Source organism: Kwoniella bestiolae, chromosome 8 (assembly GCF_000512585.2).
Source record: "Kwoniella bestiolae CBS 10118 chromosome 8, complete sequence".
Lineage (NCBI taxonomy): Eukaryota > Fungi > Basidiomycota > Tremellomycetes > Tremellales > Cryptococcaceae > Kwoniella > Kwoniella bestiolae.
This window is the reverse complement of record NC_089248.1, coordinates 624130-648557: the sequence shown is the minus strand read 5'-3', so window position 1 is coordinate 648557 and position 24428 is coordinate 624130. Positions and strand designations below refer to the sequence as shown.

General features: G+C 47.1%; 11 protein-coding genes across 11 annotated transcripts; 4 read left to right on the top strand and 7 right to left on the bottom strand.

Moving 5' to 3' along the window:
* Positions 1-477: 477 nt before the first annotated feature.
* Positions 478-1791, bottom strand: I302_108830 (uncharacterized protein; the record flags this gene model as incomplete). Its single annotated transcript, XM_065870738.1, has 5 exons — positions 478-599; positions 743-1031; positions 1157-1329; positions 1397-1469; positions 1579-1791. 5 exons carry the CDS (start codon positions 1789-1791, stop codon positions 478-480), a joined length of 870 nt encoding a protein of 289 aa, XP_065726810.1.
* Positions 1792-2184: 393 nt separating this feature from the next.
* Positions 2185-3493, bottom strand: I302_108829 (uncharacterized protein; the record flags this gene model as incomplete). The annotated part of the gene is made up of 5 exons (XM_019194555.1): positions 2185-2297; positions 2375-2681; positions 2833-3005; positions 3098-3170; positions 3263-3493. 5 exons carry the CDS (start codon positions 3491-3493, stop codon positions 2185-2187), a joined length of 897 nt encoding a protein of 298 aa, XP_019043391.1.
* A 591-nt stretch (positions 3494-4084) lies between these two features.
* Positions 4085-5420, bottom strand: I302_108828 (uncharacterized protein; the record flags this gene model as incomplete). The annotated part of the gene is made up of 5 exons (XM_019194554.1): positions 4085-4212; positions 4309-4606; positions 4715-4887; positions 4978-5050; positions 5229-5420. 5 exons carry the CDS (start codon positions 5418-5420, stop codon positions 4085-4087), a joined length of 864 nt encoding a protein of 287 aa, XP_019043390.1.
* Positions 5421-6068: 648 nt separating this feature from the next.
* I302_108827 (uncharacterized protein) lies at positions 6069-7016 on the top strand (the record flags this gene model as incomplete). The annotated part of the gene is made up of 3 exons (XM_019194553.2): positions 6069-6435; positions 6619-6719; positions 6909-7016. The coding sequence occupies 3 exons, from the start codon at positions 6069-6071 to the stop codon at positions 7014-7016; spliced, it is 576 nt and encodes a 191-aa protein (XP_019043389.2).
* A 349-nt stretch (positions 7017-7365) lies between these two features.
* On the bottom strand, positions 7366-7938 carry I302_108826 (uncharacterized protein; the record flags this gene model as incomplete). The annotated part of the gene is made up of 2 exons (XM_065870737.1): positions 7366-7734; positions 7828-7938. 2 exons carry the CDS (start codon positions 7936-7938, stop codon positions 7366-7368), a joined length of 480 nt encoding a protein of 159 aa, XP_065726809.1.
* A 375-nt stretch (positions 7939-8313) lies between these two features.
* Positions 8314-11194, top strand: I302_108825 (uncharacterized protein; the record flags this gene model as incomplete). The annotated part of the gene is made up of 10 exons (XM_065870736.1): positions 8314-8604; positions 8729-9192; positions 9303-9332; positions 9409-9540; positions 9616-9856; positions 9924-10203; positions 10283-10317; positions 10384-10709; positions 10881-10970; positions 11059-11194. The coding sequence occupies 10 exons, from the start codon at positions 8314-8316 to the stop codon at positions 11192-11194; spliced, it is 2025 nt and encodes a 674-aa protein (XP_065726808.1).
* A 402-nt stretch (positions 11195-11596) lies between these two features.
* Positions 11597-13304, bottom strand: I302_108824 (uncharacterized protein; the record flags this gene model as incomplete). The annotated part of the gene is made up of 3 exons (XM_019194550.1): positions 11597-12241; positions 12303-12949; positions 13016-13304. 3 exons carry the CDS (start codon positions 13302-13304, stop codon positions 11597-11599), a joined length of 1581 nt encoding a protein of 526 aa, XP_019043386.1.
* Positions 13305-13802: 498 nt separating this feature from the next.
* On the top strand, positions 13803-16778 carry I302_108823 (uncharacterized protein; the record flags this gene model as incomplete). Its single annotated transcript, XM_019194549.2, has 6 exons — positions 13803-14785; positions 14881-14937; positions 15013-15930; positions 16009-16219; positions 16307-16589; positions 16666-16778. 6 exons carry the CDS (start codon positions 13803-13805, stop codon positions 16776-16778), a joined length of 2565 nt encoding a protein of 854 aa, XP_019043385.2.
* Positions 16779-16844: 66 nt separating this feature from the next.
* Positions 16845-19603, bottom strand: I302_108822 (uncharacterized protein; the record flags this gene model as incomplete). The annotated part of the gene is made up of 11 exons (XM_065870735.1): positions 16845-16898; positions 16968-17119; positions 17231-17893; positions 17968-18270; positions 18342-18522; positions 18610-18714; positions 18774-18851; positions 18908-19047; positions 19119-19230; positions 19287-19367; positions 19427-19603. The coding sequence occupies 11 exons, from the start codon at positions 19601-19603 to the stop codon at positions 16845-16847; spliced, it is 2046 nt and encodes a 681-aa protein (XP_065726807.1).
* A 525-nt stretch (positions 19604-20128) lies between these two features.
* Positions 20129-21407, top strand: I302_108821 (uncharacterized protein; the record flags this gene model as incomplete). The annotated part of the gene is made up of 6 exons (XM_019194547.1): positions 20129-20172; positions 20232-20265; positions 20356-20473; positions 20551-20663; positions 20763-21223; positions 21353-21407. 6 exons carry the CDS (start codon positions 20129-20131, stop codon positions 21405-21407), a joined length of 825 nt encoding a protein of 274 aa, XP_019043383.1.
* A 168-nt stretch (positions 21408-21575) lies between these two features.
* Positions 21576-24186, bottom strand: I302_108820 (uncharacterized protein; the record flags this gene model as incomplete). The annotated part of the gene is made up of 4 exons (XM_019194546.1): positions 21576-23025; positions 23140-23257; positions 23360-23564; positions 23734-24186. The coding sequence occupies 4 exons, from the start codon at positions 24184-24186 to the stop codon at positions 21576-21578; spliced, it is 2226 nt and encodes a 741-aa protein (XP_019043382.1).
* Positions 24187-24428: the final 242 nt, after the last annotated feature.

Here is a 24428-nt window from a genome sequence, read left to right as displayed (position 1 = left end):
CGATGGTCTTTGATAGGTTATCGGGACTGCACTGGATTTTCCGTATCATTTTCAACAAGAGAATCGATTTCTCATACCTATACCTCTCTGCCTGAAAAAACTTTGCTCTATACCGTATGATACACATCATCCCATGCAAAATACTTGAATAATGAATGACGATACCGCGATTGCTCAGATTCACTGCAGATATCTCCTGGCTCAACGTATTCCCACGGGGTATGTTTGCTAACTTGGTTTTCTCTCACAGCCACAAGTGAGATGCCATGCGTTACTTCGTTCAATTCACTGTCCCAATCGAATACGATGCGAGCCGATCACATACATATACAGGTCCAAACATCCAAAAACCTCTGTCCCTTTGAACAGCAAGATCAGAAAGTCGACACTTGACTAAAGAAGCAATTATCATCCGACGAACGAGACATTATAAGCCAAGAAAGTGACTGTTCATGGGTAAAGCATTGATCGCAGTTCTCACTCCTTTCCGAGAAGATGTTTCGAGAAGAATGCAATAGCGTTCTGATGAGCTTTCTCGAACGCCTGTCTGGTGGGTTCGTGATCCATCATAGGTCTACTGGCGAACCCGTGCACTGTGTCTAGTCCAACCCAACAGAGAATTTATCAGTGGTCCTGTCCTCTCCTATGAGTTCCCGTATATTGTAATTGTACCGTCTCCCTCCCCAGGTACAGCGTACCCCCTTCACTCAGTTCTAAGGATGTATCGTACAATCCCACTCACCCTTATGCACTTCCATCTCCCACTCCCCTCCCAACTTATCCAATTCCCTCCTTAGAAAAGCGATCTCATCAAGTTTCATGAATGGGTCGTACCCCGGATCAGCCAATTGCCAGCACGTAGGCATCCCCTCAAGGGATGAGTAGGTCTTGCGTTCGGGCGAGGGATGACATAGGACTGCAGCGTCTATTGTTGCAGATTGGTGGAGGAGATGGAGGATCACTGCTGCGCCGCGACAGTAGCCTATCGCTCCTAGGGTTTTATATCCTTCGGAACGAAGATCGATCAGGGCCTGGATGTTCAAAAGTCTATCAGCGGACCGGTGGACAGTATATCTTACATGGTGCAAGTTTTTATTCGAAATACGACTCGGAACGCAGCACAGGATAGAAGTACGATGCGATGACGTTCACTCACATCCTGGGCCAAAGGCATCTGCGAGCTTGGCGAGATCAACATAGGGATGAACCTCCATATTCTGAACAGAAAGACAACCCATATGAAGATAGTTTGATACCATGTTCGATCGGCGAATTGCTCAGGGTAGAGAGGCATGATACCGTCGAAGAGTTGGTATGGAAGCTGTTTGGCTTTGATAACTGGAGATTTAGCGGTCGGTGCGACGCTAGCGGTATAGGACTTAGAAGAACAATTTACGATAATATTGCGGAACGAAGACCTCTAATCCCAAGGCATCTGATAGAGAATCGGCTATGATCTTTGGATTAGGCTACGAACGGTGCGAATTGTATGATCAGCATATCATCTTTTCTTGACTTGTACCTCAGTATATATGATTGTCACCGAACGAGCGTTGATACAGTAATTCACTCACTCACTATTGATAATCCCGCAGGATCAGTGAACAGCACAATCGCCTTGTCCCTTTGTCGCTCAATCTTATTGTCATAGGCAGATCTTGAAGAAGGTCGAGTTCGAGTACGATACCTCGCTATCTTCCTTTGATCTCCCTCAGGCTCCAGTACACCCCTCGGTTCACCCGCTAGGATCCCCCCGCTCAGACAACATGGCGAGAGCTTGATGAATGACATTGCTCGATACTGATACTGATACTGATACTGATACTGATACTGATACTGACCGGTGAGAGTTTGTTGAGAAGGTTGGATTGTTCGCAATGAATGGTCTGCACTTGCAATATGAATCACGATCAGAAGATTTAGAATCGTCCATGTCCTCTTTGGTACATTCCGCATAAGTTACCATCTTCTGCTGGTACGAGTAATAGATCATGACGAATCACGAGATACGAGTACTCCAGAGCAAGGGCGGTCGTAATCCTTATCATGAGATTAACTTTATCGTCCCCGGTGCCTTATGGTAACTTAGCTAATTTAGATTTTCCCATGTTCATGCAGGTGTTTTAATACATATGCATGATACCTGTCTTCTCTACGCTGTTCGGTACTGTATCATGTATCATATCACTCCAAGTATCTCTTGAAAAAATCGACAGTATCCGCGCAAACCTTCTCAAAAGCTTTCCTGGTAGGTTCATGTCCCAAGGCAGGTCTATTGGCGAACCCGTGAATTGTGTCTAAGTTATACAAAACAACGCATAGGGTATCAATCAGTCCGACATCAAGAATGATCAAATTCCCACTGCCGGCTCACCTTTATGCACAAAACAAGTAAAATCAATCCCATCATCTTTTACCTTCTTCCCCATAACCCTGCTCAGTTCCCTGACCTCGCGAGACTTGAAAAACGCATCGTGATCTGGGATATTCCAGATCGTCGGTTTATCAATCGCTTTGTACAATTTGGGTTTCGGTTCGGGATGACTAAGTACCGCGCATCTGATGAGTTCTCTTGTTGTAGGTGACGAGGAGGATAGGAGGTATTCGATGATGGTTGCTCCTCTGCAATAACCTATGAGGAGGAGGGTGGTGTATCCCTCTTTGAGGAGGTCGTTGAGAGCCTATGGGATACAAGAGGAATAGATTATCAGCATGGTGAAGGTCACTTGGGTGACGGGTGACTTAAGCGGTCGTGGCTTCGCAGGAGATGCGGAGATGGATTGGAGATACTGTATTTCGCGATTCGTGTTGCACAAGTGGACTCAGACTTACCAATTCGGCAAGTTTGATTTGTTTACCAGGGAATAAAAACGTGGGTATCCATCTCCAAACTTTCAATCCTACTTTAATCCATTCGACGGTACTTGCAATCCAAGATCTATTGGAGAGCTCCTCGGGATAGCTTTCAGCGACGTTGGTGAATGCAGATTCGGGTGGAGGGTATGCTAACAAATCATACGACAAAGTGATCCATAGTCAGTCGTCAGTGTATGCCATCACGGCACAAAAGAAGAAGATAGCACAACTTGAAATTCACGGATATAATCTGGTACAAAGACGTGAACATCCAGTTGATCCGCATAGATGTCAGCTAAGATCTTGCAATTGTTCTACATTCAGATACGAGTTGATGACGATATCATCAGCTATTTAGGTACATCATGCACTTGTTTTTCAGATCCAATCCCAAATAGAGACTTACAATCTGTAATCCAAAGATATCACTAAACATCACCACCGCCACTTCCTCCTTTCTCTTCTTCTTCTTCGTCGTTACCTCTTCCCCTGCACTTTGGATGGAGGGAGTCGCATGATATCTGCCCACTTTCCTTCGCACCAGCCCCAAGTCGGATGGAGGCTCGAACACGCCCCTAGGGGTTCCAGGTAAGATACTTCCCTTGACGCAGCAGGGCGAGAAGGATGTGAATGACATGGTGGATCGTATTTGATGGTTGTCTTATATGATATGAACATATCAGTGGGGATCGCTGCAATCAGTCAGTAGTCATACGCATATATATGTATACACTGAGAGCCGTTCACACAAGCTGAGATGCAGGTCTGATAAGCGTGAGTCATGTCTCAGATCTAGGTACGTACGCTCATTCGCGATAACTGTGCTTGGCATGGTATTATCTAAAACTAAATCGAGATCTCAAGCTGCTGTTCGGAACCGAATAACCACGAGATGTTATAACGAGGGGATCAATGCGCTGTGCGTTGTGAGGAGAAGACACACATCCTTTGATTAGGATATGGTGATACTTACCCCAAATCTACGTCCTGCCCATTCACACACTCACGAGTCTCCAGTAATCTCATTTGTCCATACTCATTTCATTCATATCCGAATACATACCATCATCACCCAAAATATACAAATCTTGAAGTAGGAAGGGAGCATATATCTTTGTAGAAAACAATCGATGATAACCATATTCTTTCCATACTTTCTCATTCCCCCTATAGGTATAATTCAACGAAACGTAGCATGAATCTAGTGACTTCTCAAAGCTATCGATACTCAGTCTTCAAACTCTCCGAGCAGATACTTCTTGCAAAACCTCACAGCCGAAGTGTTGGCCTCCTCAAAAGCAGTCTTGGTAGGTTCGTGATCGAGTGTGGGTCTACATGCGAAGCCATGTACGGTGTCTACGATCCCTCAAGTAAGATATCAGTCGAGAGACCCTTTTCCGTCAATGAATTGTATGAAACGGCGTTTTGAGAGTACGATGGACCAGGACATACCCTTATGAACCACACATTCAAAATCCACCCCTTCATCCTCCCTCTTCTTCCCAAAAACCTCCCTCATCCCGTCGATAGCCTTCTGACCAAACATCTGATCATGATCTGCCATATGCCACCAAGTTGGTCTATCGATCTTGCCCCATGTCTCCTTCTCCGCTCCTGGGTGACAGATCACCCCTCCGACCAGGGTGGTATTGGCAGGGTTGGAAAGGAGGTATTGGATCATTGAGCCGCCTCGGCAGTATCCTACTAGGGCTAGGGAGGTGTATCCTTCCGAGGTGAGGTCGTTGATTGACTGGGTATGGCGATTACAAGTCAGCATAGCTTTCATGGCTGTGTCAAGGAAATCCGGCGTCAAGGGGCGAAGGATGATGAGACATTCATCAAGGAGTCCAGAACTCACAGACTGAGCAAGCGGAACCTGTCTCTTGGGAAACAACAACATAGGTAACCACCTCCACGTCTTCCACAACACCTCGATGAACAACTTCAGGCCGGCGAAAAATGACCTATTAGGGAATTGATTGGGATAGATGGGTGCGACCGAATCGAACACTTCAGCAGGTGGTGGGTTGACTATAATAATACGTCACAGTAGGATCTCGTCAGCTCAAGCGTTTGACTTGCCTGAATGTAGCGTATAGTGATGGGTGGGGAGATACTCACTGATGTATTCGGGGACGAAGACGTTGATCTTCAGTTGGTCTGCGAAGGCGTCGGCCATGATTTTGGGGTTTGGCTGTGTGAATGATGGTTAGCGTAGTGTATATTTTAAGAGTGACGACAGTTGATATGAGCAGAGAAGTGATATGAGCTGAAGAGTCAATGATGTTTGGATGTGCGAAGAGCTTGATAGGTCAACATATATTCATAAAATCCTAACATAGCGGAGGAACAGAGAACTCCAACCCACTCACAAGTGATAATCCAAAAGCATCAGTCAAAAACACCAACGCAACCTTTCCATCTACCACCTCCCCATCAGAGGGTTTAGCATGATATCTCGCTACTTTCCGTTGACCCTCTACGGCAGGCTGAAATACTCCTCTGGGCATACCGGTGAGCTTCGCTCCTGTCAGACAACAGGGTGAGAGGGGTATGAACGACATGTTCGGGGGGTATCGTTGTGGTGCGATTGTAGAGAATTAGATGAGGAAGAGGGAGATATCGTTCAAGTTGATGAGATGTATATATATATATATATATAAATAGATAAGAATAGTCCAGTCAACCTCGGTCAGCTAACATTACTATAGTAGCAAACACAGTCAACCGACATCAACCCGAGGACTCGCCACCTGTTTGTGCCTTTGCTGCGATTCGCAATGATGATCCGCATTCGCATTTTGTACCTTTGAGAGTCGTACTCTTGTATTATTATCGATTCAAATACAAATGAGCTCTGATGAACGGAGCATGGAAGCAGCACTGGGTATAGAAGACCGCCTCCACCAGCATGAACTTGTAATGACAGAATACGAACCTCTCTATTATGTTCCTGGTATATTGTAATGGGTCATTAGCAACGTGTTGTAGTTTCACTACTGCTTTACTAGAAAGTATCAAAAGTTCGGCTAAGGCGTTAATCTTAATGACGCACTCTCCAGTTCAGTTCAGCTCGATCGTTTCTTGTTTCAAAAACATTCCATTGTCTTTCGACTACACTATTATACGACTGTCTACTTCATCTACTACGACAAAATCAGATACAGCGATCTCGGATCACACTCAGCCAATATCCCAGACGGAACACCACGATGCGTCCCTCATCCTCAGCGATCCGACCAATCCTCACCTCCCTCCGACCTCTTCCCCTCTCCCGTCCGGTCGTATCATCACGCCTACCTCATGTTTCTCGTACACCCATCCGCTCCTTCCAAAACATCCTCGCCCCAAACCCTGACTCAGAGGACAAACCCAACCTAGCCATCAACAAGCTCACCCCCCGCGGGTTTATTCTCTCGGACAACCTGGTGGTTCCAGGTGGATGTATATTCCACAGTGGGCGGGCGGTCCTTTGGGATGTGGATCCGCCGTTGGCCGGGGAGGGAAAGATAGATGCTATGTGGAGTGGGTGGGGGGTTGAGAGGTTTAGGGTTTTTGAGGTGGTCGTTCCTAGGCCTGGTAAGTTCATCTTGGGAGGCAATCTGGGACCAAACATTGGAAGGGGGGAAAGGGATAGTATAGTAGTCCTTGCTTGTGGATTTGAATGAAGGTAGAGGGAGGAAGAGGAACCATCATAAGAATTCTGGGCGGGGATTCGGGTAATTGTACAGATTCCTGCTAATACATCTTCATCAACAACAGAGATACTCCTGTTCGGGACGGGTAAGACAGCCATACCCGCACCTAAGCCTATACGAGAGTACATATCAAGTCTGGGTATACAACTGGACGTGATGGATACTGTGAGTGCGATCTTGGCTTCTATTCTCCTATGCTCGGTATCGACCCCTATTTCTTCATACCACGACTATGCGAGGACATACATAGTGACTCTGGATGGAAGGAGTATTGATCGTACTGGGCTTTGGGTTGTTGAGACGGTACATATCAAAGGAGCAAAGACCAATCGCTGATCCTCTTTGATAACGTAGCGAAACGCAGCATCGACGTATAATCTCTTAGCGGAAGAGGGAAGGACTGTAGCTGCTGCGCTGTGTCCTCTGGAACCTATAAATCCTAGGACAGGTGGACCCAGGTAGGATCGGTACCTGATCAAGATGATAGTAGGATGGTCAAAAGGACAGGTGTGGGATATCCATTGCTGAGAGTGATCAATTGATATTCGATACACCTCGCTATATCGTGCCATCGATAGATTAGATGCTCCAGTACTCATGAGTCACGGATCAAATTGTATTTCTATGCATAAATATAACACAGCTCGTAGTCTATCCCTTCCCGCTGTGGGGACAGTTAATCGTACACTACAGAACATGAGTCAGCATCTTGTCCTGTCTATGAAGATACACCAAGATAGGACGGCCCTCCTCCCCTCCTCCCAAATCATTAATCCATATAATCCTTCCAGTTACTGTATCATACCACATCCTATTGGCGTCCTCCTATGTCTCTTGACAGTGCATCCAAAGCCGAACCCAGAAATGAACCCAACTCACCATGTATAAGCGCAAAACTGCCTATCCAGAATAACAAAAACCCCAACAGATTCTCCTGATTTATCCCCGTCAATGCCCAATACCCTTTCCAATCTCTACTCTTCCCGCCTCCCTGCGGGTCTCCGCCAGGTGGAGAGCTGTTCGAGTGGGACTGGGGTATATATCGCTTGACGTTGAAATTGCATTTAAGTACCAGGAGGACAACCGAAGTGAACACTGATGAGAGGAGGTAGAGGCAGAAGCCGGACAGGTTCGTTAGGCCTAGGATACCTGATATCAAGCCTGAGAAGCATGCTGAGAGCTGAGTGATGAGGTTAGCGTTGATATCTCCTTCCCTGCAGTGGATCCTAGTGGGAGTGGTTGTGTTGTTGGAGTCCAGTGATCGCACACTCACTGTTCCTAGGGACGACAATATCCTTGTATTGTGCATTACTGAGGGGGGATGCAGGGGGGATGCATCTGGGGCGAGGTGGGCCCCTGTTGGTGGTGGGGCGGCTGGATTCATCGCATGCGGTGTTGACTGTGTCTTGTGGTGATGTTCGATGGATGAATGCAGAGGTATATGAGGAATGGATACGAGAAGGTGTATCAATTGAGCCGAGTGCTACTGTAGGCGGAGTGACTGTGAATAGCGGGATCAATTCTGCACTGTAGTCTTCGGTCTAATTCATATTACGTTATTTCACTAATAAGGGTATAGGAATTGCCGCTCATTCGTATGAAAACAAAGCAGAGTCATAAAGAGATAAGCACACTTCTCGGCTATCAATTACTACTCACTGCTATTTCTTGATGCTTGTCTCTTCTTCCTCTTTTCTTTCCACTGCATCTCTCATCAACAAGAAACCCATTACGACTATCATGAAAGCGATTTCCTAACATGTCACCAACCAACTACACCTTGACACCCGGCGAATCATCCGCATCCGGTTCAGGCTCAACTTCTTCGCCTTACTCACCGCCCGTTCCTTCCCACCATTCCCATCCTGCTCACCTCCACTCGCAAATACTGCACAGTCAGATCGATCAACAAAACATAGATACTTCCCAACCGCAGAATCAAGGCCAACCTCAAAGATCAAGAGATGGGTGTCTTACTTGTAGAGCTAGGAAGGTTAAATGTAATGAGGTGAGACCTGTTTGCGATAAATGCAGGATCAAATCTAGGGAGGTGAGTGCAAGTTCTATAATACTGCTGCAGCTATCTTCTATAGAGGGGAGCGACACCAGAAAAGTCTAGTCTGGAATGACTCGATTGCTTGAGCTGATATAATTGCTCGTTGTCTCCCTATCAGTGTCTATGGCCATCAGGCGATGAAAGCGAAAGACGACGCAACAAGAAACGTCGATCAACCAACACTCCGGATGGTACCGTCCCCCCTTCCAGTAAAAAGCCCAACGGCAAAAGCAGATTATCTTCAATAGAACTCAAACCAATCTTACCTTCTCCATCCCCTCTACGTTCCGCACCAGTCTCTCATCCCGGTACGATCAGATTACCGCCTATCCAACCCTACCCTCCCACTCCCTCGCATGTCCAATCATTACCACCCCCTCCGCCACCATCAAATCAGAATCAGAGATCGAAGACTACTTTGCCGATACGTCCTATACAGGGTATAGTCCATGTGCCACCGAATTTCCTACCTCCCGATGCACTTAGAAATAAGAATGGCACAAGGGCGGATGGGATGCATAATGGTGATTTGGTGGATTGGCTGGTTCCTGATAAGGCTAGGGCGGGTTTGATGATGGATCCGTAAGTGCATTGCTTGCTTCATTCCATCCCATCCTGGAGCCGGAAATCAAGCTCATCATTCATTCGACACCGTGGGGTTTGTCGCTTAACTGACTTTTATCGTGGGATAGCTCATTCCTCGAACCATACTTCCCGACAGTGTAAGTCAGCTTTATGATATTCCAGATCGTGAACCCACTAGGAACATAAGCTGATCGTGGGATAAATGTGAAACAGGGACGAACGTCTAGTAATCCGCCATTACCTCTCGAGGACCGTACATATAATCATAGCTTTTGAGTCAAATCATCGTCCTTGGAACCCTTGGATCACCGTACATGCTCCCTTGGCATTCAAACATCTGCCCGGGTCAGTAATGATCTTTGCTTTTTATCTTATTCGAACCTATACCTGAGCTTGGCTGACACTGATATACCGATACAGTACAAATCCCGCAGCCGATGCCCTCCGTTCAGCGATCCTGGCGGTAGGTGGTGTCCATCTGACATACACTACAAACCCGAATGATCAGGCCGCTGCATGGAGAATAACGAAATCTGCCAAAGTGAAAGTATTGAATTTGATCCGACAGACGCTGGAAGATAAAGATGGGAAACCGAAAGTATTGGAAAAGGAGAATATAGAGTTGGTTCTGGCGGCTTTGTTAAGCTGTACCATCGCTAGTGCGAGTAATGCTTGAATCCTTTGATCGATGATCTGTCAAGCTGACTTCCTTTCCTCCTTGTCCATAGTCCCTCGCAGCAGACGACTCGTGGCATCATCTCCTCTCATCTGTATTATCGCTTATCGACCAACTCGGAGGTGCTCAAAATATCTTACAAGATGCTCCGAGGGATAGATTGTCGCCATACCGCTTCTTCATGGAACAATTGGCGATCCGAGATGTCTTTGGATGTATGACGACGGAGTTGGCACCTAGTATCTTACAAGATGCCTTCACCCCTTGGTTCTTTGAGGCGGAGAGTTGGTCGAGGAGTGATTTCGAGTGGGAGAGCGTTGAGCGGATGTTTGGTAAGTCATTCTATTTCAGCTAGTCTTCTGTCGATATAAACGTACGGTACGTTCCAGCTGACACCTTACCTCTGAACAGGTATTTCAAGAGGAATGGTAGATATGATATCTAGGGTAAGTCCAGTCCCCATTCACCTAGTCGTCATCTTCGTCATGGCTGATAAGAGTCCTGTACGCAAGGCATGCAACCTAATCGCCTCCGTCCGATCACTCAACCGACACCTCCCCGAACTGGCCTTACCTACCCTCGACCCCTCCCTTGTGGGACTCCACAAAGCCTCGTCCGAGTTGATGTCAGAGCTGAAAATATGGGACGAAGCTGAGAACTTCACGCCGTTGCATCCGAGAACGCAGTATGGGAATCACTCTTACAAGCATGCGATAAGGATAAGGATGTTGAGGAAGGTGTATAATATCCCGAGCGAGGATCAGAGGGTAGTTAGTAGTTCGCAGGCTATTATAGAGTTGGCGGGTGAGATGTTGGCTTTGTATGGGAAGATCACTTGGTGGGTTAACTTTCCTCTGAATACTATACCAACGAGTATAGGGAAAGGACAGATCCGAAGCGATACAGTCCGATTGTACGGGTTCAAATAGATGTGACCTTGTGAATGGGTTGACAATGGTCGTCCTCGTTTATGCGTTATCAATGATTGACTGACACTTGATCTTTTCAGGCTCACATGGCCGATCCTCATTGCTGGCTTTGAGATTCCCCCTTCCCACCCTTCACGAAGGACAGCTCTGGAGATGTTAGGTGCTTTTGGGTGAGCAAGACCTTCCTTCCTCTCCTGTATTCTTTTCTACGCTGCACAAATTTACAACGCGTCTAGCTTGAGCTGATTTCAAATACAGCCCCCACGCATGTTTCGATAATCGAGCGGCTGCACGGATGTTATCTGATTATTGGATGTGGCACGATATGGATGGGGATCACGCTACGAGCTGGGAAGTGGCTAGGACTTTGAATCAACGGCCTTTCTTGGACTAGCACGGTTGTATATATGGTTGTGGATTCACGCACACGTCAAAGATGGATGGACCTGTTGTACCTTTGTATTTATCTACACAATCTGTGCATTATGTATCTTAAATGTATCACACGAGTTGATCAACTTTCTATTCTATATGCATCTATAAACAGGCTCTTTATTTACATCTAACATCTATGAAGGGTCTGATTGCTCTTAGTATACCTACTCGTGAGAATATGATGGGGGTTCCGAAGGAGATCTAGACTACGGTATACCCACTTTTGTACATTGATCCTGCCAGTAGTCCGATATCATGTCGACTTTCCCACTTCTCATTTCCATATACATTACCACTGTAATCATCATCTCCAAATTTCCTTCTCTTCCATCCTATCACTCGTATCTTACCTCACTTCAACCTAAATCATCCACTTCCCCCAAACCAACCCACCCCACAAACTCCAATACAAATCCCTTCCCCCATCTCTCCTGTACGCACCGAGCATCACCATCCCCTCTACAAAATACCGAGCGCTCCACCCCAACCACGTCCAGGTCCATACGAACCCCACCAGTCTCTCTAGGAAGATCAACCAATTCGGTTCCATGCCTCGTTGGATATACCTTTTCTTACTTGATCGGTAGACGTGCTTGATGAGCGCTTCGAACGCCAATCCGACAGGCTGAAGGACGAAGAACGGGGTCAGTCTGAAAAGCTCGTTCAGGTAGACGGGGTGTGATCGGGGATGATTTTTGATGATTAGGGCTAGACTGCCGATATCGTGGTTTAGGCCTGAGAGGAGGAAGGTGATGAATGATTTGATGAGGTTCTGGAAGATGAGTTTGGAGGATATCTTTCGGGTGGGTAGAGTCTTGTTCGAACTTGAGCCAGAGCCAGAAGTGGATGAAGGGATGGGATGTGAGGGTGAGATCGTTCCTGAACCGCTGATTGACGGGACGGAGGGATGGGTGGAGACCCCCGTGTGGGTCAGTCCAAGGAGATTCTCGCCTATGCCTACCCAGCCTAGGACGTAGAGCCATCGACGGTTGTAGCCGTGCCATGTCTATGTGAGTGTGGGAGCTCAGCAAGTGTCTATGCCATGCATTCGAAAACCAACCACTCACCCTGGACCACATGGTAGATAGACCGGGATGTTTCCAAAGATCGCCCATCGGACCGAAAAGAGGGGGCCAACCCCATGGTTCCCAAATCTCTCCCTTCCAACCCATCATCCATCCAATGGTGAACATACCAATCCCATAAGGTATCCACGCATGAACCATCCCCGCGTATACCCTGAAAACCACCAAGGTAGAGTACAACCCCCTCTGCCACTGCGTCAGCGAATCATATGGCACCTCCCCCGCAAAGAATTCTTTCGCGACGATATTCCTGAGGGCTCTGCAGAGATCATCAATGATGTAGATTATGAACCATGGTTTAAGCTGGGCCTTGATCCAGGATGATCTGGAGGAACCGCGCGAATAGGGAGCACTGGTGGACGAGGCGGGCAGGGGACATTGGAAGTTCCATCCGATTCCCCTAAAGGACCATGTCAGGCTACTTCCCCAGTAGAATTTGGCGAGAGTGAATGGTCGAGGTACGGGTTCGGGAACGAGTGTCTCTTCTCCTGTTTCTTCTTGCTCTGCTTTTTGAACATCGCTTAGTTTCTTGGGGTGTGGGTGGATCTGAGATTTCGGGACGATACGGTGGACGTGTTCTTCAGGAGGGTAAAAAACAAAGTACTCTAATACCCTCATTGACCACATGACTTTAGCACCAAGGTCAGTCTTAAGTATAGGGTATATACCTCGATTTGCCAAGCAAAGAGACTCACAGCATAAGCTGGACGCTCCCCAATGAGTGACATCATCCTTTTCGATCTGACACAAAACCAGATACGTGAATATCCCCAAACAGATCGGTGTCGCTATACCCATCCTGAATAATGCCCATCCACCGGTGTGAGGTGCCCACAGGACCAGCTTGATGAATAGGATATTACCGAATCCCAACACGAGGTCTAGGGGCACTCTGATGTGTGGTTCGGGGAGATGGGAAAGTACCTCGAAGAGAGGGATCTGAGGATTCCACATCGTTAGAGATGGTATTGGTGCTGATACCATTGGATGTGGTACGGTACTGTGTGGATGTTCCGTTCACCCGTGCTCGTGGATGTATTGGAATGAAATGTGAGATATGACATTGAGATACATTTTCGAAGACGGTGACTAGGTATGTGCTAGGGGACGTTGACATGTTCAAGGTGATGAGATGAATAGGGGTGATGAATGTCCGGGTGTCCGGCCAGGGGAACTACACTACCATGAGGAGTACTCGTCGGAAGAGGGAGCACAAGACCGACGACAATTCAACGAGACCGAACACCGTCGGAGGCACCGAGGTGACTACGAGTAATACGAGTACTGCTTAATACAGCATGTCACGTGTTACATCCGCGAGTCGGTTCGGACGCGTTTCGTCCTGCTTCATGATCGTCCGTCCAGTAAATAATAACGAACGAGTGGTAAAGTTCAAGGTCAGGAAGTTACAAGGTTGATCTTCAAACTACGAGTAGCTACTGCACCTCATTCCATGGCGACTCGATTTGAGACCCTCATACTATGCTCGCCGAAGTACTGCTCCTCTTATCAGGCCATCAATCATCCCTGTTCGTCCCCCACAGCTCAACACTCGTCGTCTCGCCTCATCTAACCGAATACCTCCATCCAGGTGAAATCACCTCTCTCAACGCCTTGGCCGACCTATCCTCCAAATACCGCAAGATCAAATCATGGGCCACTGAAACTCAGAAAAAGGGCAGGGAAGCAATCTTGCTTGAAAGTGTAAACTCGACATCGAGAAAAGGTAAACAGCGTGAAATACCTTCAACCTCAAATGAGAAATTACCCAACCAGTATCTCACGACGCTATCTTCGTCAATATTGAATATCCTGCGAGAATATGAAGTACAGATCGTAGAGATTGAAAGTAAGATTTTATCGCTAGACCCAGAGCTAGTACAAGATGGAGAGGGGAGGGGATACGTACCGTTATCGAACCTAGTTGCAAACTTCGACAAGTGGAAGATACCCCTTGCGTCATTATCGACACTCATGGATGAGCTAATATCGGGAGATGGGGATGGGAAGAGTATGATACACGTACCTGGAAAATTGATCGATCTGGTAGAAAGTAAACTCAGAACTGGGAATCCGAAATTACACAAAATCTATTCAGACATCATATCATCCCTTCTCCACCTATTCCTAATACATCTCATCTCATTCATGCTATACGGTATAACCACAACCTTGTCGAGCGGGACAATCAATTCGATAGGGATTGATGTCGGATCCGACCCCTCATCACCGAGATATAGGATATACAAATTGAATGACAACCTGTTGCCCTCGAGTATCGATGGGAAGACGAAAGAAAGTATATTGTATATCGGTAGAGTCTCTGCGACGTTGAAGAGGGAGAATAGGGATCTGCCGAAGTCGTTGGTGGAGGGGATCAAAGATGAGATTATGGGTGTGAAGGGGTTGGACGAGTTGAGTGGGTTTGGAGAGGGTATACAAAGGGCTAGGGCGGGGATTGGCGAGTGAGTGGAGTGGTCGACTCGGCATATCAATTCAACCTATGAGCGATAGGGCTGACTCTTATGATGACAATGCTGATACATTGATGCTTGCGTAGGTGGCTATGGACACATATATTGACAGGACCACAAATAATCGAATCCATCGAGTCATTGTGAGTATGCACCCATATCCAAATTCTGAGGTTGTGCTTCCCGACTAATAGTTGATACGTTGCACATGAATATAGATCCGACTACTTCCTGACCCGAAAAGCAGATGACTCCCTCTCGCTCCTTGCTGAAATCGACAAATTACGAGTTACCAAGCTCATCTTGTCCAACCCCAACTCATCTTCCTCAGTCATCAGAGAACAAGACCTGGATTTGGCCATGCTGAGATCGAGCTTGGGAACGACAGTGGAGAATGATAGATACCTTGAGAAGTTGAGGTGGAAGATGGATCATGGTCCTTTGAGGGCAATACCCACGTCAAACACTGATAAGAATATAAAGTCTGGTGCGGAAGATAACGAAAACAGTCAGAGTCATATACACCGCCTGTTCTCATCGACACTTTTTGGCACACCACTCACACTGACCACCTCCATCACCTGGCCACTCGACTTGTTCCTCTCGCCCAAATCCCTGGCGATATACTCGGATATACATTCTTACCTCATCGCGCTAAGATACACACACATGAAAATAACCAATACCTGGTCGATCCTCAGCTCCAAGGCCAAAGCTGATGCACGACAACAGCATAAGCATGAGCTACAGAGGAAGTTGGATAAATCATGTTGGAATTTGACAAGACAGATCAATTGGTTGATCAGCGAACTTCTATCGCATTTCATGGGTATAATGGAAGTGCAACATCGACATCTACTTGTTAAGCTGGATATACAAGAGAAGACGAACAATTATAAGGAGGGTTCACTGGGTAGATCAACCAGTAAGAGTAGTTTGAGGGGATCGACCATCGGGAGAAGAAGTTCGGTGGGACCTTTCCCTTCCAAAGGAAAGGATGCTGGACAGATACAAATACCGAAATCACCTTTATCAGAGAGTCATACGAATTGGGAAGAGAGGACAACGAAGAGTAATAAAGCTCCTCCGACGCCTAATAAGGCTGAGAAGAATTATCTGGATTTTCTGACGCTAAGGTGAGCCTCGTACAACGTATCATGTATAATCCACCCGACTCACGGTTAATTACTTGTGGTGTATGTATGGTTTATCAGATCGATCCACTCTCAACATCTCTCGTTCCTTCTGGAAGCTCTACTTCTCTCGGACGCATCTGTCTCGTCTCTGATTAAAGAAATCTTGGATGTATGTAGGAGGTTCGCAAGTCTCGTGGAAAGGTGGAATGGCGATTCGATAGGTTCTGAGCAAAATACGGATGAGTTTGAGATGATAAAGCGAATAGAAGCTGTTAAGGAGATTGACGAGGTAGGTCATATCGTCTTTAACAATGTCCCTCTAGCACGTATCCATTATCGAAGAACATAAGACTGATATTTTCCACATCCATCTTAGACACTACATGACCAAATCCTCGATCTCTTCACTATCCTCCTTGATTCTCAGAACCCCTCTCCCTCCACTAACAACGAAGGCGACAAGTCCTCCCTCGAGGTCGGAGGAGGAGGAAAGAGTTTTTCCAGGACAAGTAAATTCAATCATATCAGTAAGATGATGAGCAGACAGCCGTCCTTCACTGGGATCGGATCGAGATCCAAGATTGGAGGAGGGGGGACGAAGGAAAATACGTTTGGAAGTACTGTTGTGGAGGTGGGTCTGGAGAGGCATATCGAGCAGTGTGAGTTGGCGTTTCTTTGTCTCGGTGGGGTAGATGGGAAGTAGCGGCTGATGATGGGTTTCTGTCATGGTCGCAGTACTGCTAAAATTGGATTTTAATGGGATGTTAACTAGATGGAAAGAAGATGAATGGATGGGTGAGAACAACGAGACGGGGTATCAGAGTGTATTGGCTCAAGGTGGATTATAAGAATTGTTCAACTTCCACAATTTGGAAAGAGAATAAGATCGGTTGTATAGCATTGCATGTGCATCTCTATGTACTTTGTTTAAGTTGTACAGGTGGTCTATCACCTAAACTCTCTATGAGCTATTGTCCAATTTCCACCAATTAGCAGGCAGTTCCCTACGGTAGAGGGTAGTTTGAGGTCAAACTCACAGTATTACCATTGATAATTCCCGTGGTAGCTATCAGGAACCTCCTCCCCTTAAATTGCTTGGACATCCACCGCAGAGCTGATATCTCAGTGTACGTACATCCTCCAAGGAAGAATACCACAGTTGTTGTGAGTTTGTTATCGTCAGGTATCACTACAATCCCAAATGAGAATCAGCTCCATAATCCACAATCCACTCCACCGTACACATGCAAGAGAGGAGGGGTCGGAAAAATCCGAAAAGAAGAACAGTCGCACCACTCACCCAAAGGATTATCCCGCTTCTCACCATGCTGCCTCACATCAACATTATCCCCCGGCAAGACACTCAAAATATCCTCAAAACCCTTCCAACCATTCAGAGGATGGGCTTTGGGTTTCTCCCTCGTGGCGAACCCATTCCCATTTTGGCCTTCCTGTGTGGTGCTTGAAGAAGACGATGAGAGATGGTTCTTCATCGTTAGACATTGGACCAACCGTAATGAGATCGGAGCATATCCCGAATACACATAGGAGATATCATTAGGGTTCAGATCGTTGATATCGTCCACTATCAACCTCAGGTTCTTCCTCAAAAAAGTTATACTTTGATTCTGAGCGGCTGAGATCGTCCCACTACCAGATCTGATCAATAGTCCGAGGTTCTCCAGATTGATAAGAAGAGGTAAATGCTGATATCCATACACCTGGAGGAAATCCCTCTTGAATGCTTCTAACAATTTCGGCTTGATACCCCCGTTGGTAAGTGACATTAGGACGATGGTTCGTAAGATCGTTTGCCAGTCTAGTTCCTGATTCATTAGATCTTCGATGGTGTTGAGTTGCGATGTTGGATCGTATCCCGCTACAAGGTTCTGTTGGGCTTCGAGCGTGCGATTGAATGTGTCGAGCTTGGTGATTGGCATCAATTGTTCGGTTAGACCGGTATCTGTGAGAGTACACGTTTAATCAGCTTCGCCTGCTTTACTTGATGAAACGAGAAAAGGAACCCAGAACACCTACGTAACCTCAAACTCTGCTGTTCGCTCTGCAACCCTCCCAACTTCCCTACAAACTCTTTCATCTGACTGACGCTCTTGAGATTCTTCACTCCGCCATAATCGCCTTCGAGCCTACGCGCAACTTTCGACAACCTCGATCCTACCACTGCGAAATTTTGATCTCGCAACTCCGAATACAATTTGTCTTTCTGAGAAGATAAGTGATGTTTACGTTTCTTGGTCACTGGGGTGGAAGGTAAGGCTGATGGAGAGGGGGCGGGGGCGGTATTGGAATCCAGGAGAGTGGAGTCGACTTCTATATGAGCTATTTAGAGGTACGTTGTCAGCTAAGTGGCTACTCATCATACTAATGCTAGCTGTGTGGGTGCGACTTACAATTCTTGATACCGACAAATTCATCCAACATCCCCTCATACGTCAATTGCGTCAACATCGGCGTTATCCAGTCTACCGATCTATCAAGGATGATCAAGCCATCCACTTGCGAGGAAGTCTCGATATCCCCATATTGGGCTGGATCGGTATTGTGATGGCGCTGTAGAAGATCGGCAAGTTTCTGTAGCAACAGTAAACATAAGCCAGCCGCCCTTGTGAAACATGAGAGGGGGAAGGGTCAAATGAGGGAGAGACAGATGCAGCTCACCTTTGCTCCATCTCCTTTACCTAGTATCCTGGGAAACAAACCAAATGCCCTCTGAAAGGTCATGAGGGCCAGAGAAGAGTAGTAAATGGGTGTATCATCTCCATTCTATCCGCAACATCATCAGCACAGATGGATACAACCAAAGAAATTGGCGGAAGACTCACCAAGAACACATCTCTAGCTACATCGTCCATTTCGAGCGATAACAAATCATCTTCCATCGGTATGAGTTCCAACTTGAACTGCACATAAACATTGTCAGCTACACTCTAGCCATCTTTGTCGGCAAGTAGCTCACCTCTGAGATAGTCACATCTCCAGCCACGCCCTGATCTTCCAATACCCTCCTACACAGCTCAGTCGCGCGAGGAACAAGCAAGATGGTATACATCAGTGGTCCAGCGGGAGAAGGGTTGGTCTGCTGAGCTTTGATTTGTTCTGGATCACATACCCGTCGTCTTGTTAGCTTCTCTGTCGCGCCAATGACGAAGATCCGGTTGGTAGCTTACCTGCTATCGTACGCATGTATTCGATCTTTGGACGACACAACCAAACTACATTCCTCGTATTGACGTTCAGAGGTCCAGGTTCGAGCCAGAACATCTTATCCACCGCTTGGTGCTGTTGATGTACAATATGAGTTTGGGTTTTACGATCTCACAGACGAGTTAGCTTACCTTCAACAGAGCAACTTCCGTGACTAGACCCAGCGGTCCGGCCAAAGCTGGTTCCAGAATTAGTGTCTTGGCCCCTTGAATCTACATCTCAGTCATCAGCTGAATCGTCACGGCGTAAGAATACGTGGACCAAAGCTCACGTCGTTGAGACTCTCCACCAGAGCCGACTTGGCCAGCTCCTTCAGTATGTTCACATCTAATCCTTTCTCGGCAGGCGGTTGAGGGACAGTCGATTCGCTATCGCCCGAAGTGGATGGTGCGGGTGGAGGTTGATTGAGCCTCGATGGGCCGGGGAGGGGAGAAGCGGAACTGGCCATGCTGAGCCCAGATCACTAGTGCTGCTGCTATCCTGTCGCTTCTAGTGAGTTGACCGATGCAGTGATGTGGATGTATACTGTATTAGACGAAGACAAGGAGAGGGAATCAACAATGTTTACCCACTGACTACACATATATGTCATGGTTATATGCGGGGCGCCCCTTGCGATCCGAGCGTAACAACCGCCGCGTTGTTCCCATGTGTGACCCATTGCAGATTTAACCGGAGACAAATGCTCAATTGCAATCAATCAACCTTGTATGTGTCGGATGCTCATTCTCACTATACGTCCTGGTTCACTTCCTCAATTTTGTTTCTCTTGACAGACAGATACAGATACCCATCAACTCACATACAACCATCACAGCAACAGGATAGGATCGTAAAGAGAGGCGCGACACGAGATCGAAAACCGAGAACAGCAAAAGAGACGAGAGCGAACATCGTTGACCAAGAACGCAATCCATCACAAACCATCCCTTCCCAGACCGCATCTTTTCTTCCCGATACCTGTTGACATATAATGGAGGACTTGTCAACCGGATCAGAGAGTGATTACTCAAACTCGTGAGCTACATCAAGGTCATAATTGTCGATTGTCAGCTGACCGTATGGAACGTGTATAGCTGGATATCATGGTTCCTATCAACAAAAGGAAATGTAGGTATCTTTCAGGTCTACCTCTTCCTTCCTCGGTACTTCTTGAGTCATCATTCAGACGATCCCGCGCTAACGTATGAATTATTTCAGGAATATTTCGCAGAAGTGGATGAAGATTACATACTCGACAGATTCAACCTGACAGGCCTGAATGGAGAAGTGGTACAGGAGTATTCGAGGGCTTTGAATCTGATTACAGATAATCTAGGTATGTTACCTATGTTCCAGCTTTCGCTCTCAAGACCTACGTGAAAATCAAGCTGATCTCTCTGATGCTTCTGGTAGACGAAGAGTCATTGGACGAAGACGTAAGGGAAGCGGTAGAGACCTCAGCTAGGTTTTTGTATGGGTTAATTCATGCTAGATATATCGTTACTTCACGCGGGCTGTCAAAGATGGTGAGTGAGCCCATACCCTCCATATCAGCAGCACTCTTCCATTCTCTCCGTCTTATACCTATAGGAGCATGGCTCATATCATATCATACAATCTATCAGCTCGAGAAATACCGTAAAGCAGATTTCGGTCGCTGTCCCCGAGTATACTGCTATCAACAACCCCTTCTCCCCGTCGGTCTATCCGATATACCCTACCAAAAAGCCGTGAAGCTCTACTGTCCCCGATGTGAAGATATCTATTCACCCAAATCCAATCGACACGGATCCATCGACGGAGCATACTTCGGTACCACTTTCCCCCATATGCTGTTCATGGTCTACCCGCAGATGATACCCGGTAAAGGTCAACCCGTGGGGTCGTCCTCCGTTGCAGACGTTAATAGGAGTCTGGCGAATCAGCAGAAGGATAACAATGGAGCGGGGCCCAGTTCGCTGGGTTCCGGAGGGATCAGTACGTCCAGCGTGGCGGTGAAGGCGGAGAGGTACGAACCTAGGATATTCGGATTCAAGGTGAATGAGGATGCTAAGTTGCATAGGTGGAGAACGGCTAAGAGGGATGCGTGAGTTTGTCATTGGCATATCAAAGCTACTTTTCCAATTTATTGGTCACCTCCAAGCTCATCCATCTACCACTTTACGATTCAACACATGCAAGGGTTGACAATGCTGATATTCGTGCACCACCATAGCCAAATTGCTCGACTCGAGAACCTAGAGAAAGAACAAGGTCAACCGAACCTATAGTCAATGTTATCTGCTTTTCCAATTTTGATCATCCCCTCATATCCAATCACAGAACAATTTGTACCCAATACTTTCCCCCTCTTCTTCAGATGTCATTTAGGTCTAGGTTCAGATATCTCTTTCCATTTCAAGCCAAGATGTGATAGGGTCACAAAAGATGCATGATATCTACGAGTCCCGTATCTTCGGAACCAACAAGAGATCTATCAACCGATTCTCTACCAATCCACCTCGATCTTCTTTTGCATCTACTTCCTGTCCATCCACATCGTTTTGGCAATTCTGATTCACCACCAAACCTTCCAAGTCCTTCCATACACTTTCAACCCTCACCATCTCCACATCTTCAACCATCCCCAACTCATCCAACGTATCTTCCATCAACTCTTTCCTGCCTTTCCTCCATCCCGGCACTCTACTAACGGGCGCAGGCCAACTCTGGCTCGAGCCATTCACGGCCTTAGGCAGACTTCGATAATGGTTTGGGTTCGGGTTGGGCGGAGTCAGATGCGTGAGCTTTAGTTCTTCTGTCTGAGCGTGTGCGGGTGCGGGTGGTTTGGATATTCCCACGGGCTGTGGAAGGGGAGCGGTACTTGATGGTCTTGAGATGGTTATCGCCTTGGCCATCTCGATGAGTTGAGCAGGATGAACACGCAGTGAATTGGCATCAGGATTGGTCGAATTGGTCTCTTTAAGGAGATCATGATAACTCGATACCTTCTCCGTCTTTATACCTAGCTCTTCCACTTCTTTCCTATCCACCTCTTTCTTCAGAACATCCCCTTCATGACGATCAATATGACCGTCCTCACCCAGAAGGTTGATCGCACTAAAATCACTCAACTTGATACCAATCGAATTCGACGTGCTTCCATGTAATATACCCACCCCTGGAGCAAGGTGCCAGAGGGGTATCCGATCAATCGGGGGAGGTACACTCCCACCCGTGGGAGATATCGACTTATTCAGACGTAGACTCTCATCAGACCTCCTCCTTCCCAGCACTTCATTGTCAGTAGAGGCAGTGGGTGGTGAAGAGGAGATAACAGTCAATGAAGCTATGGGATCGTTCTTGTAATTCTCCTTGCCCACAGCTTGAGAAGTTCTCCTGGCATAGTATCTATCTATTATGTCTCCTGGAGATTCTGTTCCACTAATTCGTCGAGTAATCAATATAGGTGAATTAACATCTTCTTCTCCACCTCCCCCTACACCTTCTCCGCAATCCTCATTGGTTCTGGTTCCGATAGTATCAGTGGTATCTTGCAGCTTGATCTTCCTCCTACGCTGATTCTTCTTTCTACCAGGTATAGGCGGCCCGAACGCCCCCTTCCCCGGGGCGACAGGTGAGAACGCGCTCATACCGAATCCCGAACCTTGTATCCCGATTGATCTGGTACTGGTCGTCGAAGTCGATGGGGTCGGAGTGGTCGGTATGGGAGATAGGTTCCCTTGTGTGTAGAGCTCGTTAGGCCAGGCATACATTGACATAGGGATTGAATGGCCCAAAGCGATATGAAGTGGTTGTGATTCCCTCAGACGAGTCTCGAGGGGAGAGAAGATGTATGATGGTGGGGAGGAGGTAAGAGCCCAGGCTGAGAGGGAGGAGAGGTGGTTTCTTGGGATAAAGCACAGAGGTCAGCAAGGTCGCAACACGGTTTGGTAATCTTCGCCCACTTGCAGATAGTGAGGATAAATCTGCGGTGTGGGTGATTGACTTGATTTGACTCACTCGATCACTTTGGAATATACATAAGAAATCACTATAATCCTAGGAGGGGGTTGACACATCTTTGCGATGTGGCTGAAAACTGCCTGAGCAGGGAGAGGGTCAAACACTCCATTTTCCACTATGACACAATACACATCAATGACATTTGCCTCAATCAACAACCCAGGTGGAAGAAAGATTTATCCGGTCGAAGATACACAGCGCAAATCGAGAAACTCACTATAATCAATCTTCACCACCGGATCATGCAAAACCGAAAACGGTTGCGGTACTGGGTTCCCCACTCTCCCAGTCGAGTCCTTGTAGTTCAACGGTAATTGATAATCCCCCGTGGAATAGGGTGATCTGAAAGTGTTGGATTGGCCTTGGAAACGATATTTGAGGTGAAGGATATGGACGTTAGAGTGGGGTTGAGAGGATAGCCACTGTGTTGGATCGTACAGTTAAGAATCAGTAAGTCTCAATCTCAAGGCTGTGAGGCCATACCCTGCTCCTGCTCAAGGCACGAAGGTTTTGTGATTTTGTGAATGATAAGAATGCGAAAAATACGAGGTTGATAAATGGTGAAGTCGAGAACAGAGGAAGAAGACCCACCCTAGCATGCTCCAACAACCTAATACTATCCCTAAAATCGTCCCCCCTTAACCCCTCAGACCCCTCATTAGGCGACCGCATATAACTACTAAAATTACTAAACAGATACAGTGCGTCCCGACTAGGCAAGTCGGGAGAGAGCGGTCGGGAGGTAGGCGAAGTCTTTGAGGGGGAGAGAAGGACTGAGCGAGGCGAGGGCGAGGGCGAGGGGGATTGTTGGCCCCCGCTGAGCGGATCGTCGTCATATAGGAGCGGAGATGTTGACGAGGAGGTAGGATAGGTCTGAGTGGGGATTGGAGAGACGACGTGGGGGAGGTCTTTGAATATCGTTGTGTTTGGTGGGGCCGAGGTGGGTTGGTCGGCTGTAAGTGGAGTTGGGGGGACTGGCTGGGTATTCAATCGAGGAAGGGAGGTCGAGGTTGACTCGGTGTTGGTAGTTGTGGGTGGTGACATTTTGGATGATAGATCACTGTTTGTCTTCGACCTTGATCTTGACCTTGACCTTGAGAGATAAGGTCTGGTTTTCGATTCGTGCTGTCCTGTATTGGATGTCCTATCGCTCGATGTGTATCATCGATTTCTAAAAGCCTTGTTGTTCACTGATGAGTGTACTGCGGCAATCGAATTCCTCGCACATCCCCAAGAAGGATGAAGCTAAGGCGCACTTGAAGTATCGACTAGGAATTCCTAATCTG